Genomic DNA, 14,314 nt, shown 5'->3' with positions numbered 1-14,314 from the left:
GATTGGTGAGTGAATGAGTAGTATGTGAATTTGTAGAAGTCATCAACCTGACCTCTTTCTCTAGAAATGTGCTTTTCCTGTTGCCAGAAACAGTAATTTCTTGCAAGAGAAATGTTTTCATTTATTTATTGATTGCCCAGGAGATTCTGGAGCCTTTCACCTGTGGCTGCTATTATGGCCTCTGGATCAGCGTGGGGACAAAAGATAGCTCAGAGCTGGGATTATTTCCCTTATCACAGGGAAATGCCTGCCTTTGTAATCCTTCTTACTCCAGTTTGTAGGCACCATGATGGAAGCAGACAAAAGTAGAGATTGTATTACTGGGAATGGAGGGTGGAAGTATAAAATGGACTTGCCAAAACTCAGTCCTACAAATGCTGGTCAGGCCTGCCTGATGCTTCTCCTGCTGGCTGTACTCTGTCAGAGGGCTCTGTGGGAATGGGAATGTCCTATATCCCTTTAAGGTGGGGTTCTGCAGCCTCTGGGAAAGCAAGTTGCCCATGCTGCAATCTCCTGGTTTAGAGACTGTGTTTCTTTGTGTCTGGCATGGCAGTGCCCTCCTTGTGATGGGTCCCCTAGGCTGCTGCTTTAATCAGCTTAGTAAAAAAGAATAATTTTAGCATGCTGTGGCGATTTTTCTCCCATCAAAGTTTGCTTTCATTACAGTCTTTGATAGCTGTGAGTTTGTTTTCCTCCCTAGAGGGTGTGACAGAGTTCTAAGAGACACCTTACTGTCTGTTTTATGCTATGTGAAACTTCTGTTTTGTTGGTGATGCACTAACCTGAGTTCAGAAAAACAGCTCAGATGTTTTTTATTGGCTTAAAGCAGTAGGATATGTGTTCTCTCTCCCACACTCACATGCACATACAAGCCCACCTTGCCGTCCAGACTGAAGAGATGAGTTGGCTGGTACACAGAAACAGGTGAACAGTGTGTTCACCTATCCACAGACCCAGCTTCTAGCTGTCCTCATGGCTGAGATGTGGGCGAGATACACTGCTCCAGGGGCTCTGGCCTCCTCAGCTGAGCTGACCATTTCCAATATGGCTTTAAGTAGAGCTCAAGACCAAAGCTCATCTGCAAGTGTTTTAAGCTAGAACTATCTATGGATTGCAGCTGTGTAGAAGGTGGCAGTGCATGACTGCACGTATTCATGAGCCAGGTGCACTCCGGCTGTTAAATGGTTTTGGTCTGACCATTAGCCCCTTGTCAGTGTGCTTCTCAGGATCATAGAAATACACTGTCACAGTTGGGAGTCAAGAAATAACACCAGGCAAGCTACTGCTTGATATATCCAGAGAGGAGGAGGCTTCCTTCCACTTAACCTACCTTTGCATCTTTACTGCTTATTCAGTTCCTGGTTTATAGTTCTGTGCTTCTTCTCATCTGCTGGTTCTGGGGGTTTTAAGCAGTCCTGATAATTGACAGTCTAAATTTTACTCCTCGTGAAATCCCAGAGAACATTGATTATGACTTGAGTTAAGCAAGTGGCAAATAAAGTCTCACAGGCTTGCAGCCTTGGGGGAATGATATGATGAATGTATTTCTTGTGAGCAGCTTTAGAGTGTTCTGCCAGCTCTGTTCTGGGCATCAAAAGTAACTAGTAAATTGCAGCCACAAACAGCATTTTATTTGGGACATTTGCCCAAAACTTTGAAAGCTAATAATTTGTTCGGTGAAGTGGGTGTGAGGTGTGCTGAGAGGCATCTCTCCTCATTAATTACTTTTCTACCTCTGTCAGGACCAGGAAGTGTAAAGGCATCCACGGAGCTGAAAAAGATACTTCTTAGGAACTAAATGACAGTTTGTGGATAGAAAGCATATCATATGGATTTTATTGGAAACCGCTTCTTGACTGTGTTCCAGCACCACTGTTACATTTTCCCTTTCCTTTTTGCTTTCATCTAACCTCCTATTTAATCTCTGATCACTGACTATTTCATGCCCTTAATCCAGAATAGAGAAAAAGAACAGCTTGCTCAGATTTACTTCTTGTTTCCTAGGCATTAATAGGAAATATTCATGTTTGAAAACAATAAAATATCTTTTCAATTATGTTTTCTACATGATAGTAAAATAAAATCAGATCAGCCTTCAGATGTTCTCCCAACCAGATGACTGCTTCAATCTGAAAGACTGTGAGAAATAGTCCCTTTTCTGTCTCTTCAGTTCCAGAAACCAAATGACTTCTCACCCCCTTTCCGCTTCGGGACGGTTCCCAACGGCAGCACGGAAAGGAACATCCGCAACAACTACCCTGAAATGCACAGCTACATGGTGAAGTTCAACCAGAGGGGCGTGGACGATGCGCTCTTCTCGCTGAAGACTGGGTGAGGCTTTCTTACATGCTTGCTTACCACAGAAACCTGACTTTTTGCATGCTTGTCTGGAAACTTTTTAGGATTGAAAAATGAGCCTCTGTTTTCATGCCATGGTTAAAATATAGCCAGACCACACACAGCACAGCAGCACAGGAGAGTGACTCTCTGGTTCTTTTTGCCAGGTTTTTCTATTGATATCTGTGTAAAAGTTTCTGGTTTTGCTGTGTTTATAAGAATTTAAGAACAAAAAGAGAAAGAGGACCTACTGTATCCCTGTGTACATAATCCATGTGTGTATTGGTCCCAAAGACCTTGCTTCATCAAGATGTTCCATGCTGATGGGTTTTTATGCATGCAGAAGAAAAGCTCACAAGTCCCTGCGGACAAAGTTTTTTTTGAAGCATTTATATTGTCATCTGGAAATTCCTTTGTTTTCCCTCCTTCAGTGTATAAAAGATTATGTTAATCGGGAAGCTGTCAGACTAATCCCACCCCAGTGTATCACCAGCTAATACAATATAATAGAAGGTAGGTTTGAAGCAAATAGTTTGGAAGTAGCCTACTCTCTGGAATATTTTAGTATCAAGGGCTAAACAAAACATTATTTGAATAATCTGGAAGTATAAAAATGTAAGCGTTTCCTTGGGTAATTTTGGAGACATGGGAAAAATCATTAGCAAAAAGCATGCTTGAATAGCTCATCCTTTGCAGTGAATCTGCAAAGGACCTAACTCAAAATGGCATTTTGCAAGCCTTTGTCCTGTGTAATTAAAGACCTGCACTCAGAACTGACCATTTTGATTGTTAGAGCCCAGCCACAGTGAATAAAAAACATTTTTGCTTACACTCATGTTGCACTCTTAGGAGAAAGTTCATTTCAAAGCACAAATTAAGATGTTTAGCCAATTTAATTACTAAATTGACTGAGTATTCCTAAACCAGCTTGCCAGGTTCAGAGGCCCCCAGCCCATTACAAATGGCTGTACCATAGTTGGATACCATCCTGGGAAGATACATTTGCCAGGATAGTCATCATTCAGGAAATAAATATGCACTGTCCTGGAAATATATGGATGAGATAGAGGTCATCGCTTGTGATAGATGTCATCCTGGCTTCATAGTCACCCTTGGACAGACTTCCTCACAGATGAGCACTTGAACTGAGATAATCACCATAATGTAAATATATGTGCAGGAGGTAGATTGTAAACATAGTATGTGAGAGAGAATGTGCAACTGGAAGATCTTAGGTCATTTATCAGAAAATGTTTCATTTCAGATCTAGTGGGAGGATTTACTCATCAACTGTCTTTGGGTTTGTGGAAGATGCAGCCTTCTGAGATGTCCCCCATATCCAAATCAATTTGTTTCAGTGTGAAAAGGCTCTCATCAGGCTGTTGAGCTCTCTATACAGCCCATAATAGGGATTTCTCTGTGTTGAAACAGAATTTTTGTTGTGATTTTCAGCTGCAAATTCTTTAACAAAGGCCAATTCAACAGGATAAACTATAAAGCTGCTCTCGTGGCCAGTTGGCATTGGTAAAGATCTGGTAGTACTTTTCACAGTAACTGAGGGGTTAAACATAATGTCCTGACTATTTTATTTGAAAAAAAACTATTTTTCTCAGCTAAGTCATTGGATATTGGAAAAAATATTCTCCTTACTTCAATCCCCACGTTACTATCTAATATTGATATATTTTATAACGCATTTTAGATTCTTTTGAGATGAAAGGCAGTAGAGAAATATAAGCTATTCTCAAGGATATAGATCCCCTTGACTTCCTCTTCCTTCTTCTTAATCTTGCAGTATGTGTGTATTCCAAATTTCCTTTAAGATCAGAAATGACGATTAGCAGATAGTCAGAAAGAAATAGACGATCCTCATTTATAACCCAGATTCACCTGTAAGACAGCTTTAGGCTGATTTTTATTTAACTATGGTGAAAGTGAAGATGACGCCTGAAGGATGGGATACCATCCAGAGGGACCTGGACAGGTTCAAGAAGTGGGCACGTGGGGATTTAATGAGATTTGACAAGACCCAGTGCAAGGTGCTGCACCTGGGCTGGGGCAACCTCCAGTATCAACACCAGCTGGGAGATGAAGGGATCAAGGGCAGCCTTGCCAAGAAGGGCTTGGGGGATAAGAGGCTGGACAAAACTCAGCAATGTGCACTCAGCCCAGAAAGCCAATTGTATCCTGGGCTGCATCCAAAGGAGAGTGGGCAGCAGGATGAGGGAGGGGGATTCTGCCCCTTTGCTCTGCTCTGGTGAGACCCCACCTGCAGTGCTGCATCCAGCTCTGGGGTCCCAGCATAGGAAGGACATGGGCTTGTTGGAGCCAGTCCAGAGGAAGCCACCAAGATGATTAATGGGATAAAGCACATCTCCTAAAGGAAAGGCTGAGAGAATTTGGATTGTTCAGAAGACTTTAGGGTGACCTTCCTGAAGGGAACCTACAAGAGAGCTGGAGAGAAACTTCTTATTAATGCATGTAGTGACAGGACAAGGGGGAATGGTTTCAATCTGAAAGATTAGATATTAGGAAAAAAAATCTTTGCATGATGATGGTGAGGCACTTAACTGTGAGGTGGTGAAGTTGTGGATGCCCCATCCCTAAGAGTGTTTGAGGCCAGGCTGGATAGAGCTCTGAGCAACCTCGTCTAATGGAAGGTGTTGCTGCCCATGTCATGGGGTTTGGTACTAGGTGGTCTTTAAGATCCTTTCCAACCCAAACTTTTCTATGATTCTACATGACATATTGCAGTCCATCTTAAAGAGGTTAATTTCTTCCTTAGCTACCTAAAACCACCTTTGATTTCATGCAGATGTTATGTTTTCTGTACTATACCCTCTTGTTTCTTGCCTCTGTGCAGGAAGTTGGATGCTTTCATTTATGATGCAGCAGTGCTAAACTACATGGCTGGCAGAGATGAAGGCTGCAAGCTGGTGACAATTGGGAGTGGGAAAGTGTTTGCCTCCACTGGCTATGGCATTGCCATCCAGAAGGACTCAGGCTGGAAGCGCCAGGTGGATCTTGCAATTCTACAGCTTTTTGGAGATGGTAAGTGACAAGAAAAAGAAGTGCTGGGAGTTTCCTAAGAAATACTGAGTTTTGCATGTAAGAAATGGAAGTTTCTGGCTCTGGTGCTTCAGATGTGAGTTGAGAACATGGAATTATTAATGGGGTTTTTTTTAGAGGCAACACACCAAAAATGCGAGAATGTCACTTCTTTCTTGTTATTGATGCAGGGTAGCGGTATCATCAAAAGCCTTTAGTGCCAAAAGCACTAAAGTTTTCATAGAACAAGATCAGATGTGTGTTTGAAAAATATCTTATGTGAAAAACATCTTGTAAAAACAAGAACTCTGGTTTGAATTTTTCACTAGTTTTGAGATTTTGCCATGACGAAACCCACTAATTATACTGGATGTCTGTGGTTATTCCATACTTTATAGCTCTAGATAGGATCAATTCATGCAGAATTTACTGAATTAAAGGATAAATATATCTGGATAAAAGAGCTAGATCAGATTTTCCAAAACCTAACACCCCCCCCGCCTCCCCCCCCAAAAAATAAACAAAACAAACCAAGAAAAACTTGAGACTCAGAAGCGTATTTTGGAATAAGGTTTTAATTAGAACATTATAGTAACATAGTTCGCCTCTTAATTTACAGAGAAAATGTTAATATTAATAAAAACTTCATGGGAAAATAAATTCCTTCTTAGCAAGTATTTTCCTGTCTTTCCATTTCACATTACATTTTACTGTGTCCTTTTTTATGAATAAATAAAATTCACAGGTTATTTTATTTAGAAGTATTCTTTTTCTCCCCTGAAATCTGAAAATAACATATGGTACTATAAATATGGAAAGAACATAATTTGGACATACTTGAGAAAATTGGCCACCTGATAGATAGATTGTTCTGTTTCTTAAAAAGCCTAGTATGTGTTATTTTAGAGAAAGACATAAGTTCTCCACAAAGCTTCAAAGACTCTGTTATGGCACTACTTACATGTATGGATTTTTTTCCCCCAGCCACTGGACCGGAGATTGAAAATGTAAAAAATGAACTTTTCTAATAACATGAAACAATCTGTCATCCTGGAAAATTAGTTTGTTCTGAGTGTCCCCAATATGTGTGCTTGTGAGAGCATTTACCTCTCTCTCACCCCTCATGAAAGCACCGTAATGGTAGTAAGTGGTGTATGAAATTAGAGTACTGAACATTTGCTCATAGCTGATACAAATTAGTAAAATTTCTGATTGGTCAAAGCCCTTGTAAGTGTGGAATTTTAACAAAATTGAAGGGAAGAAAAACAAGTAAAAATACTGAAATGCTTTTTGGAACATTGCACCTGGTTTTAATGAGCTATGGATATGATGGAAACAAAAATTGATTGAAAACAATCAATATTTTGATTCCAAGTTGGAAACGCACAATGAACAAAAATACAATCTTTTTCATCTAGAAGTGATTAATTTTGGTCTACCACTAGCAGTCACTGATTTTTCCCTTCATTGACCTAATGAAAGTGGAAGTTTGTGAGGCCACGTCTTCAGTCATGTGGTGGACAACTGTTTCAGGATCTCAGTGTAAACATCCAGCAAGTATCATAGCTGTGTCCTGTGGAACAGCTTGTTATGGCTAATATCAGGCTTTGGAAAAATCCTTGACTTTCCTGTGACAAATGGCATATCAGAAGGGCAGTCAGGATATTTTCGGGATGTTGTAGATGTGGAAAAAGGATGTGGAGACTGGAAATTACGTTAGATCAGCTTCTTGCTTTAAGTCTGCCCTAGTTTGAGCTCTTCAGCCATTGCAGGATTATCTAACCAGTTTCTTTCCTCCTGTCTGTCATTCTAGGGGAGATGGAGGAGCTGGAAGCTCTCTGGCTCACTGGCATTTGTCACAATGAGAAGAATGAGGTTATGAGCAGCCAGCTGGATATAGATAACATGGCAGGTGTCTTCTACATGTTGGGAGCAGCCATGGCCCTCAGTCTCATCACCTTCATCTGTGAGCATCTCTTCTACTGGCAGTTCCGCCACTGCTTCATGGGTGTCTGCTCTGGCAAGCCTGGTGTGGTCTTCTCCATCAGCAGGGTGAGTGCCAGTAACTGTCAGGGACGAACAGAGGCTTTATTCAGACAGTCCTAGGTACTGGAGATGGGAATATCCACCAAGACTGTCTAATACACAGGTGGCAGTCTGCACGGTGTCATCTTTGCGCTGTTAATATTGCAAAAAACATGTTAGTTTTTTTCTGTGACACCTCTGGTCTCTGCTGGGTTGTGGTAGAGGAAATGGAAGTTTCACACGGAGATGAAAACACAGGAAAAGACAAGTTAACTGTTACTGTTTGCTCCTCCAAAGTGAGTTGTGAGTTGTAATCAAGTAATGATGGATGGCATGATTAGAAATTCAGGAGTCTTACATTGTCCTCTAAATTACAGCTTTTCAGCTGACCTTTTGTTAACTAGAAGTGTGCCTTCATTGACAGTCAGAAGTCCTTAACTGAAAGGCATGCCCTGAACTATGCAGAAATCTTTTTACAGAGGATGACCACATAAACTTAGCAATTGCTTTATGCAAATCTGCCTTAGGGTACAACATTTACATTTAAAACAGATTCTAGCCATTTCTGAGTCATCTTCTACTATTAGTGTTGCTAGCAGTATCCCAATTGGAGCTTTATTTTCCTTCTTTCAAGCCACTGGCCCATTCTCCTGATCCATTCTGAAGTGAGGTCAAACCTTGGCATTTTTTAGCTCAGCATCTGATGTAGCAGAAGTTACTTTGATTGTACAAGGAGTATATAATTGCTGCATAACATATTGAAGAGAATTGACAAAGCCTTTTGAATGCAAGGGCACAGCCTCTCTTCTCTATTGTTAGTTTCTAATGTGGTTTAGTGTGGAGATGAGATGGGGCATTGTGTTTGGTGACCCTAAGCTAAGAATAGATTATTTCATTCTGTGGTTATCTGCTGGACCTGGGCCAGGTTGGTGAAAGGTCTGAAAAGTGTTAATCGTCTGCTAGCTGCTGAGAAACCATGATAACATGATGTGATGGTGTCCATTTCACAATTGACATGAATCATCAGGCACCATTTGGCAGGTCAGGGAATAAAGGAGCCCCTTTCGTTCTGTTCCTAGGGATAGCCCTTGCAAACAGTCATGGATGAAATGAGCTTGTGGAGAATGTGGAGAAATTGGGCCCTTCTGTTGTCTGATTTGAGGTTGAATAGAGCACTTCTGCTTTCAGGGCTGCCAATTTAGAGCCTGTTATCACTGTTAAATTTAACAGAATGCAATTAAGAATTCTATTGTACCTCAGTCAACCGCATGCAAAATACCTAAATACCTATTCTAGAGTTCTGCTCTTTCTCTGTTTCCTTTTCTAATCTGTACTGGTGATAAAGGTAGCTAAGTTTATGACAAATGAAGCTGTTCCCTTTTAAGATAGCTCCTGTCTCGTTGATTCACTGATGCCCAGATGATTTTCAGGGGCCAAAACAGACTTTCATCCTCTCATCCAAACAGAATCATTTGTCTTGATTCTTTTATTCCCAAGGATATCATTGTCCCCGTTTGCAATTCTGTGTTATACCTGCTAGATTTGACTAACTCTTACAGATGCAAGCAGGCATTCCTGCATCCTGGAGATACAACTTGAAACAAAGCAGAGGAAGAGGAATGGAGGGAAAAGAAAAATGTGAGGGTCAAGAAAGAGGGTCAAAACAGCGAGGGTTGGTAGAGCAGATCTGATTTAATTTGATTTGATTGTGCTTCATGATGGGAGGTGGATAGGCCCTACTGTCCTGCAGGAACAGACTCTTGATGCCCAGGGTGCTTCCCAGTTTAGGTCCCCCTCTGTGTATTCTTTGCAGGACTGCTCACCTCCTTCCTTTCTCTCATTTCAGGGTATCTACAGCTGCATCCACGGCGTGGCCATTGAAGAGCGCCAGTCAGCAATGAACTCCCCCACAGCAACTATGAACAACACCCATTCCAACATCCTCCGCCTGCTTCGGACAGCCAAGAACATGGCCAACCTGTCAGGGGTCAACGGCTCACCACAGAGTGCCCTGGACTTTATCCGCCGCGAGTCATCCGTCTACGACATCTCTGAGCACCGCCGCAGCTTCACCCACTCAGACTGCAAGTCCTACAACAACCCCCCCTGCGAGGAGAACCTCTTCAGTGACTATATTAGTGAGGTGGAAAGGACCTTTGGCAATCTCCAGCTGAAGGACAGCAATGTGTATCAGGACCACTACCACCACCACCACCGCCCCCATAGCATTGGCAGCACCAGCTCCATCGACGGGCTCTATGATTGTGACAACCCGCCCTTCAACGCCCAGTCGCGCTCCATCGGGAAGAAGCCCTTGGACCTGGGCTTGCCCCCTGCCAAGCACAGCCAGCTGGGTGACCTTTACGGCAAATTCTCCTTCAAGAGCGACCGCTACGGGGGCAGTGGGACCCACGACGACCTGATCCGCTCAGACGTCTCTGACATTTCCACTCACACGGTCACCTATGGCAACATTGAGGGCAATGCAGCCAAGAGGCGGAAGCAGCAGTACAAGGACAGCCTGAAGAAGCGCCCAGCCTCTGCCAAGTCCCGGAGGGAATTTGATGAGATAGAGCTGGCCTACCGCCGGCGCCCGCCCCGCTCACCTGACCACAAGCGCTACTTCAGGGACAAGGAAGGGCTACGGGACTTCTACCTTGACCAGTTTCGGACCAAGGAGAACTCACCGCACTGGGAACACGTGGACCTGACGGATATCTACAAAGAACGGGGAGATGAGTTTAAGCGTGACACGGGAGGAGGAGGAGGGGGTGGATCCTGCACTAACAGGGCCCACCACAAGCACGGCTCGGGCGAGTTTGGTGGAGGCAATGAGCACAAGCATAGTGTTGTGAGCGGGGTCCCAGCGCCGTGGGAGAAGAACCTGACCAATCTAGACTGGGAAGACCGGACCGGGGCTAATTTCTGCCGCAGTTGCCCTTCTAAGCTGCACAACTACACGCCATCAACGGTGGGGCAGAACTCTACCCGCCAGGCCTGCATCCGCTGTGAGGCTTGCAAGAAAGCGGGCAACCTGTACGACATCAGTGAGGACAACTCGCTCCAAGAGCTGGACCAGCCGCCTGCCCCTGTGCCCGTGGCCACCAGTGCCACCTCCTCCTCCAAATATCCTCAGAGCCCTTCCAATTCTGCCTCGAAGGTGCAGAAGAAGAACCGCAACAAACTCCGCCGGCAGCACTCCTATGACACCTTTGTGGACCTGCAGAAGGATGACTCGGCCCTGGCCCCCCGCAGCGTCAGCCTCAAGGACAAGGGCCGCTTTTTGGAGGGGAGCCCCTACGCCCACATGTTTGAGATGCCAGCCAGTGAGACCACCTTTGCCAACAACAAGTCCTCAGTGCCCGCCACCAGCTACCACCACCACAACAACCCCGGCAGCAGTGGGGGCTACATGCTCAGCAAGTCGCTCTACCCCGACCGGGTCACCCAAAACCCTTTCATCCCCACTTTTGGGGATGACCAATGCTTGCTCCACGGCAGCAAATCTTATTTCTTCAGGCAGCCTGTGGTGGCAGGAGGGCCCAAAGCCAGGCCAGACTTCCGAGCCATTGTCACCACCAACAAGCCGGTGGTCTCAGCCCTTCATGGGGCTGTGCCAGCCCGTTTCCAGAAGGACATCTGTATAGGGAACCAGTCCAACCCCTGTGTGCCTAACAACAAAAACCCCAGGGCTTTCAATGGCTCCAGCAACGGGCATGTTTATGAGAAACTCTCCAGTATTGAGTCTGACGTTTGAGTGAGAGGGGAAGAGCGCGGGGAGGGACTGGGGATGTATGTGGAGCATGGGAGGGTGGGGTGGGATCAATCCCATCAGCTACTCTCCTGAGTCATCCTTAGTTTGTGGGATACTGGAGTTGTGAGTAGTGCAGCACTGGTGACAAGTGCCACCTCTTTGGTTTCCCCTCCTCCTCCTCCTCCTTTCCCAAGCCTCCCGTTTTATCTCTTTTTCCATGTTCTCGCTCCTCCCATTCTCCTCCATTCCTGGCCATTGCACTTTACAGTGATGTCGGAGTCGGATATCCTTGCTCATGGTTTCAGGAAGCAGAGAAAAAGGCAGGGAAGGGGTGGGCTGAGGAGAAGCAGCAGTGACTTTAGTGTTCACTTCTACTGGCTCCCAGCTGGGAAAGGCATGCGCGCACACGTCTGTGTGTGTGTGTGTGACAGGAGGAGGCAGCAGCAGCAGTGTAATGGACATGCAGGAAAATATGCTTGCTCAGGCAACTGTTCCTTAAACTGCCTAGAAAAGAGTAGTGTTTGATGTGGAGAAAGTGAAGGGAGAATAACAACACTAACTTGATGATGCACTTACATGTTAGGTATATTGAGGTTCTTGTTACATTATTTTGTGAAGACTATGGGGGTTTAGGGCTGAAATATATATATATATATATATATATATTTGCGTATATGCTGAGAAATTTTACGCTAAAATTTTGAATTGTCTGCTGGGGGGTGTGGAGGGAGGGAGGGAAGATTTGTCTGCAGGTCAGGCTAGTGGTTTCACTATGGCTATTACAGCCATTGAATCTATGGCAGACCAGTGGGAGAGAGAGAAAAGAAGTATAGTATGAGTTTGAACCTTCCCGACTCCAGGGTTGGTTTCCCAAACTTAGACAAAAGATGCTGGTTTGCACAGAAGGAAGAAGGATTTGAGGAAAGAGGAACAGGGTTGGTTCGTTAGCTGTGAGCTGCTCACTAGTTCTGACATTCTTCAAGGGTGGGAGCAGTACATAGTAAGGGTTTGCCTATCTGTGAGTATATACGATAACTTCATACTTGAAATGTCTGTGAAGAAAGCAAAGTAAACCCAGTATCCTATGAGGTGTCTGGAGAACAAACACAGTAGAACAGAGCTTAAGAGTAGGGAAAGGTGGGGAGTTTTTTCACTGTCGCTTCAGGGGACACCAGACCCATTTTGGCATGTCCTTTCAGCAAGGACGGGAGAGAAAGAAGGAGCTTAATCCTTCTGCTCTCTCTACACATGGCCAGCAGGTTGGAACAAAAGGAATAGGGTGCCCTCTGCCAATGGTGGAAAGGAAAAAAGAAATGCCATAGAGGGGTGCGTGTGGTGCTGGTGGACTGTTTCAATGCCTCCTTGCACATGAGAAATGGGAGGAGGGTGTATGCACCCGTGGGAAATACATGTGTATATTTACTATTGAATGTACAGAGGAAGTACACAGCTTGTCTTCCTGAGAAGGGATGTGCTTGAATAAATGCCAGAGAGCACAGAAACTTGTGCTGAAGACTGAAGATGTACAAAGCTGAGATGTGCGTGTACGTGTGTGTGTGTGCCTCTGTGTGAAAGAGAGAGATACTAGCACAGGTGTAAAGCTGGAATAGCCTAGGGTTTCCCATCCCTGCAGTTGTAGTGACAGCTTTCCTGGTGCACTTAGTATCAAATAAGAGTGTTTTTTTCTTTTCATTGTATCATTTTAGATGCAAGCTAATCTAAAGGAAAAGGAGCAATGGTAGGAGTGAGAAGCTGAACACACCTTTCATGTGTCATCTATCTCCTGAGGTGGGGGTGTGGACCGACCTCTCCCATCATGAGAGATATGGCAAAGTCTCTATGGCTTATCCTGGGTCTGTCCCAGTGTCTCAATCACCATGGCTCACCAGGTGAAGGGTTGAGAGAGTCCTGTGCTGAGAGCATGCTGAAGATTGACTCCGAAGGGAGATGGCAGCCCTGTCTTTATGAGCCACATTTCTTGAGCTGAAAGCCACCTCTCTCACATTCCTCACCACACCATGGTTGATTTTATCTTACCGTTCTCTTTTTAAGCCAACAGAAGGCCTTTTATTTATTTACCTATTTATTTTATTTCTTTTTTAAGCTGAGGCAGGGGGGAGGGTGGGATTTACCTATAAAGTCAAAGTGTGTGAGGAGAGGGTGGACAGGGTTGTTGAGGGGAATATTTTCTTATATTTCACAGAGGAAATTAAGGAGGAAAGAGGGGAAGAGTCTTTGTGATGCCACCCCCTCGTCTTTGGGGTAAGGGAACTTCTTACTCTTTCCCTCTTCTCTCATTACAAGTACAAAAAGGAAAAGAAAAGAGAAAAAAAGAAACCAAACACATTAACAGAGCGATCTGCAATCCAGAACACATGGCAGCTTGTCAGACACCTCTGATAGCGGCCACCAAGAAGGCGTTCCTTTCTTTTGTAAATATTTCTTTTTTATTGCGTTTTTGTATAAATTGGTGTTTCTCTTCTCGTGAATATTCAGGTCGTGGGGTGGGAGGGAGGGGAGGTTTGTTTCCGTTCTGTTTGTTTTCTATGACTTTTCAGGCTGCATTTTTGGAAGCGGTTTACGCAGGTCGAGGCCGTATGAATGAGGAAAAACAAAAAAAGAGAGAGAGAGAGAGAGAGAAACCCATGTGTGTTGTGTTCCCCTGAGGCCCCTTGTATTGCCCTGTCACCTTTATCTTCATGAATGGAAGACGCCGGAACGTCACTTCAAGCCTTGCCAGCAGGGTTTCATGTTTTGATGGGAACACCCCCAATTCCTTTTTGCATATAAACTCTCTGTACCAGCATCTCTCTGTGGAATTTGGGCCTCAAGGCACTACACTGTCTTGATAGTGGTGGGGTGAACCATCAAGTTGGCCACTCAGGTTGGACCATCATTTTGACATTAAGAGACTTCTCCAATGCTACTTTGGTTTAGAAATCTTGGACCTGGGAAAGCTCGTGATAATTTCTGGTATTTCCTAAGGGCTTGGGGTTGGGAAGCTTGACAGCTGACGAGGGCAGCTAATCTCTTTGGTGGTTATCTCGGTACTTTTCCGTCCCTCCCCACCTGGAACGAGGAAACCTGGAGGGTGGCTCTGCAGGGAAATTAAGCTGAAAACAAACCAAAAAGAAGTTAATGGAACTTTTT

At 44.4% G+C, this 14,314-nt stretch overlaps 1 protein-coding gene across 1 annotated transcript in view; it reads left to right on the top strand.

Annotated features, from left to right (window-relative positions):
- Nucleotides 1-11,167, top strand: part of GRIN2B (glutamate ionotropic receptor NMDA type subunit 2B) — a 167,540-nt gene extending 156,373 nt beyond the window's left edge. The window contains exons 11-14 of the mRNA XM_050969910.1: nt 2,171-2,331; nt 5,201-5,388; nt 7,199-7,437; nt 9,257-11,167. Of these exons, the coding sequence (XP_050825867.1) occupies nt 2,171-2,331; nt 5,201-5,388; nt 7,199-7,437; nt 9,257-11,167 (2,499 nt within the window). The remainder of the gene's footprint in view (nt 1-2,170; nt 2,332-5,200; nt 5,389-7,198; nt 7,438-9,256) is intronic.
- Nucleotides 11,168-14,314: the final 3,147 nt, after the last annotated feature.

The sequence above is a fragment of the Serinus canaria genome, chromosome 1A (assembly GCF_022539315.1).
Source record: "Serinus canaria isolate serCan28SL12 chromosome 1A, serCan2020, whole genome shotgun sequence".
Classification (NCBI taxonomy): Eukaryota; Metazoa; Chordata; class Aves; order Passeriformes; family Fringillidae; genus Serinus; species Serinus canaria.
This window is presented reverse-complemented; position numbering and strand designations above follow the sequence as displayed.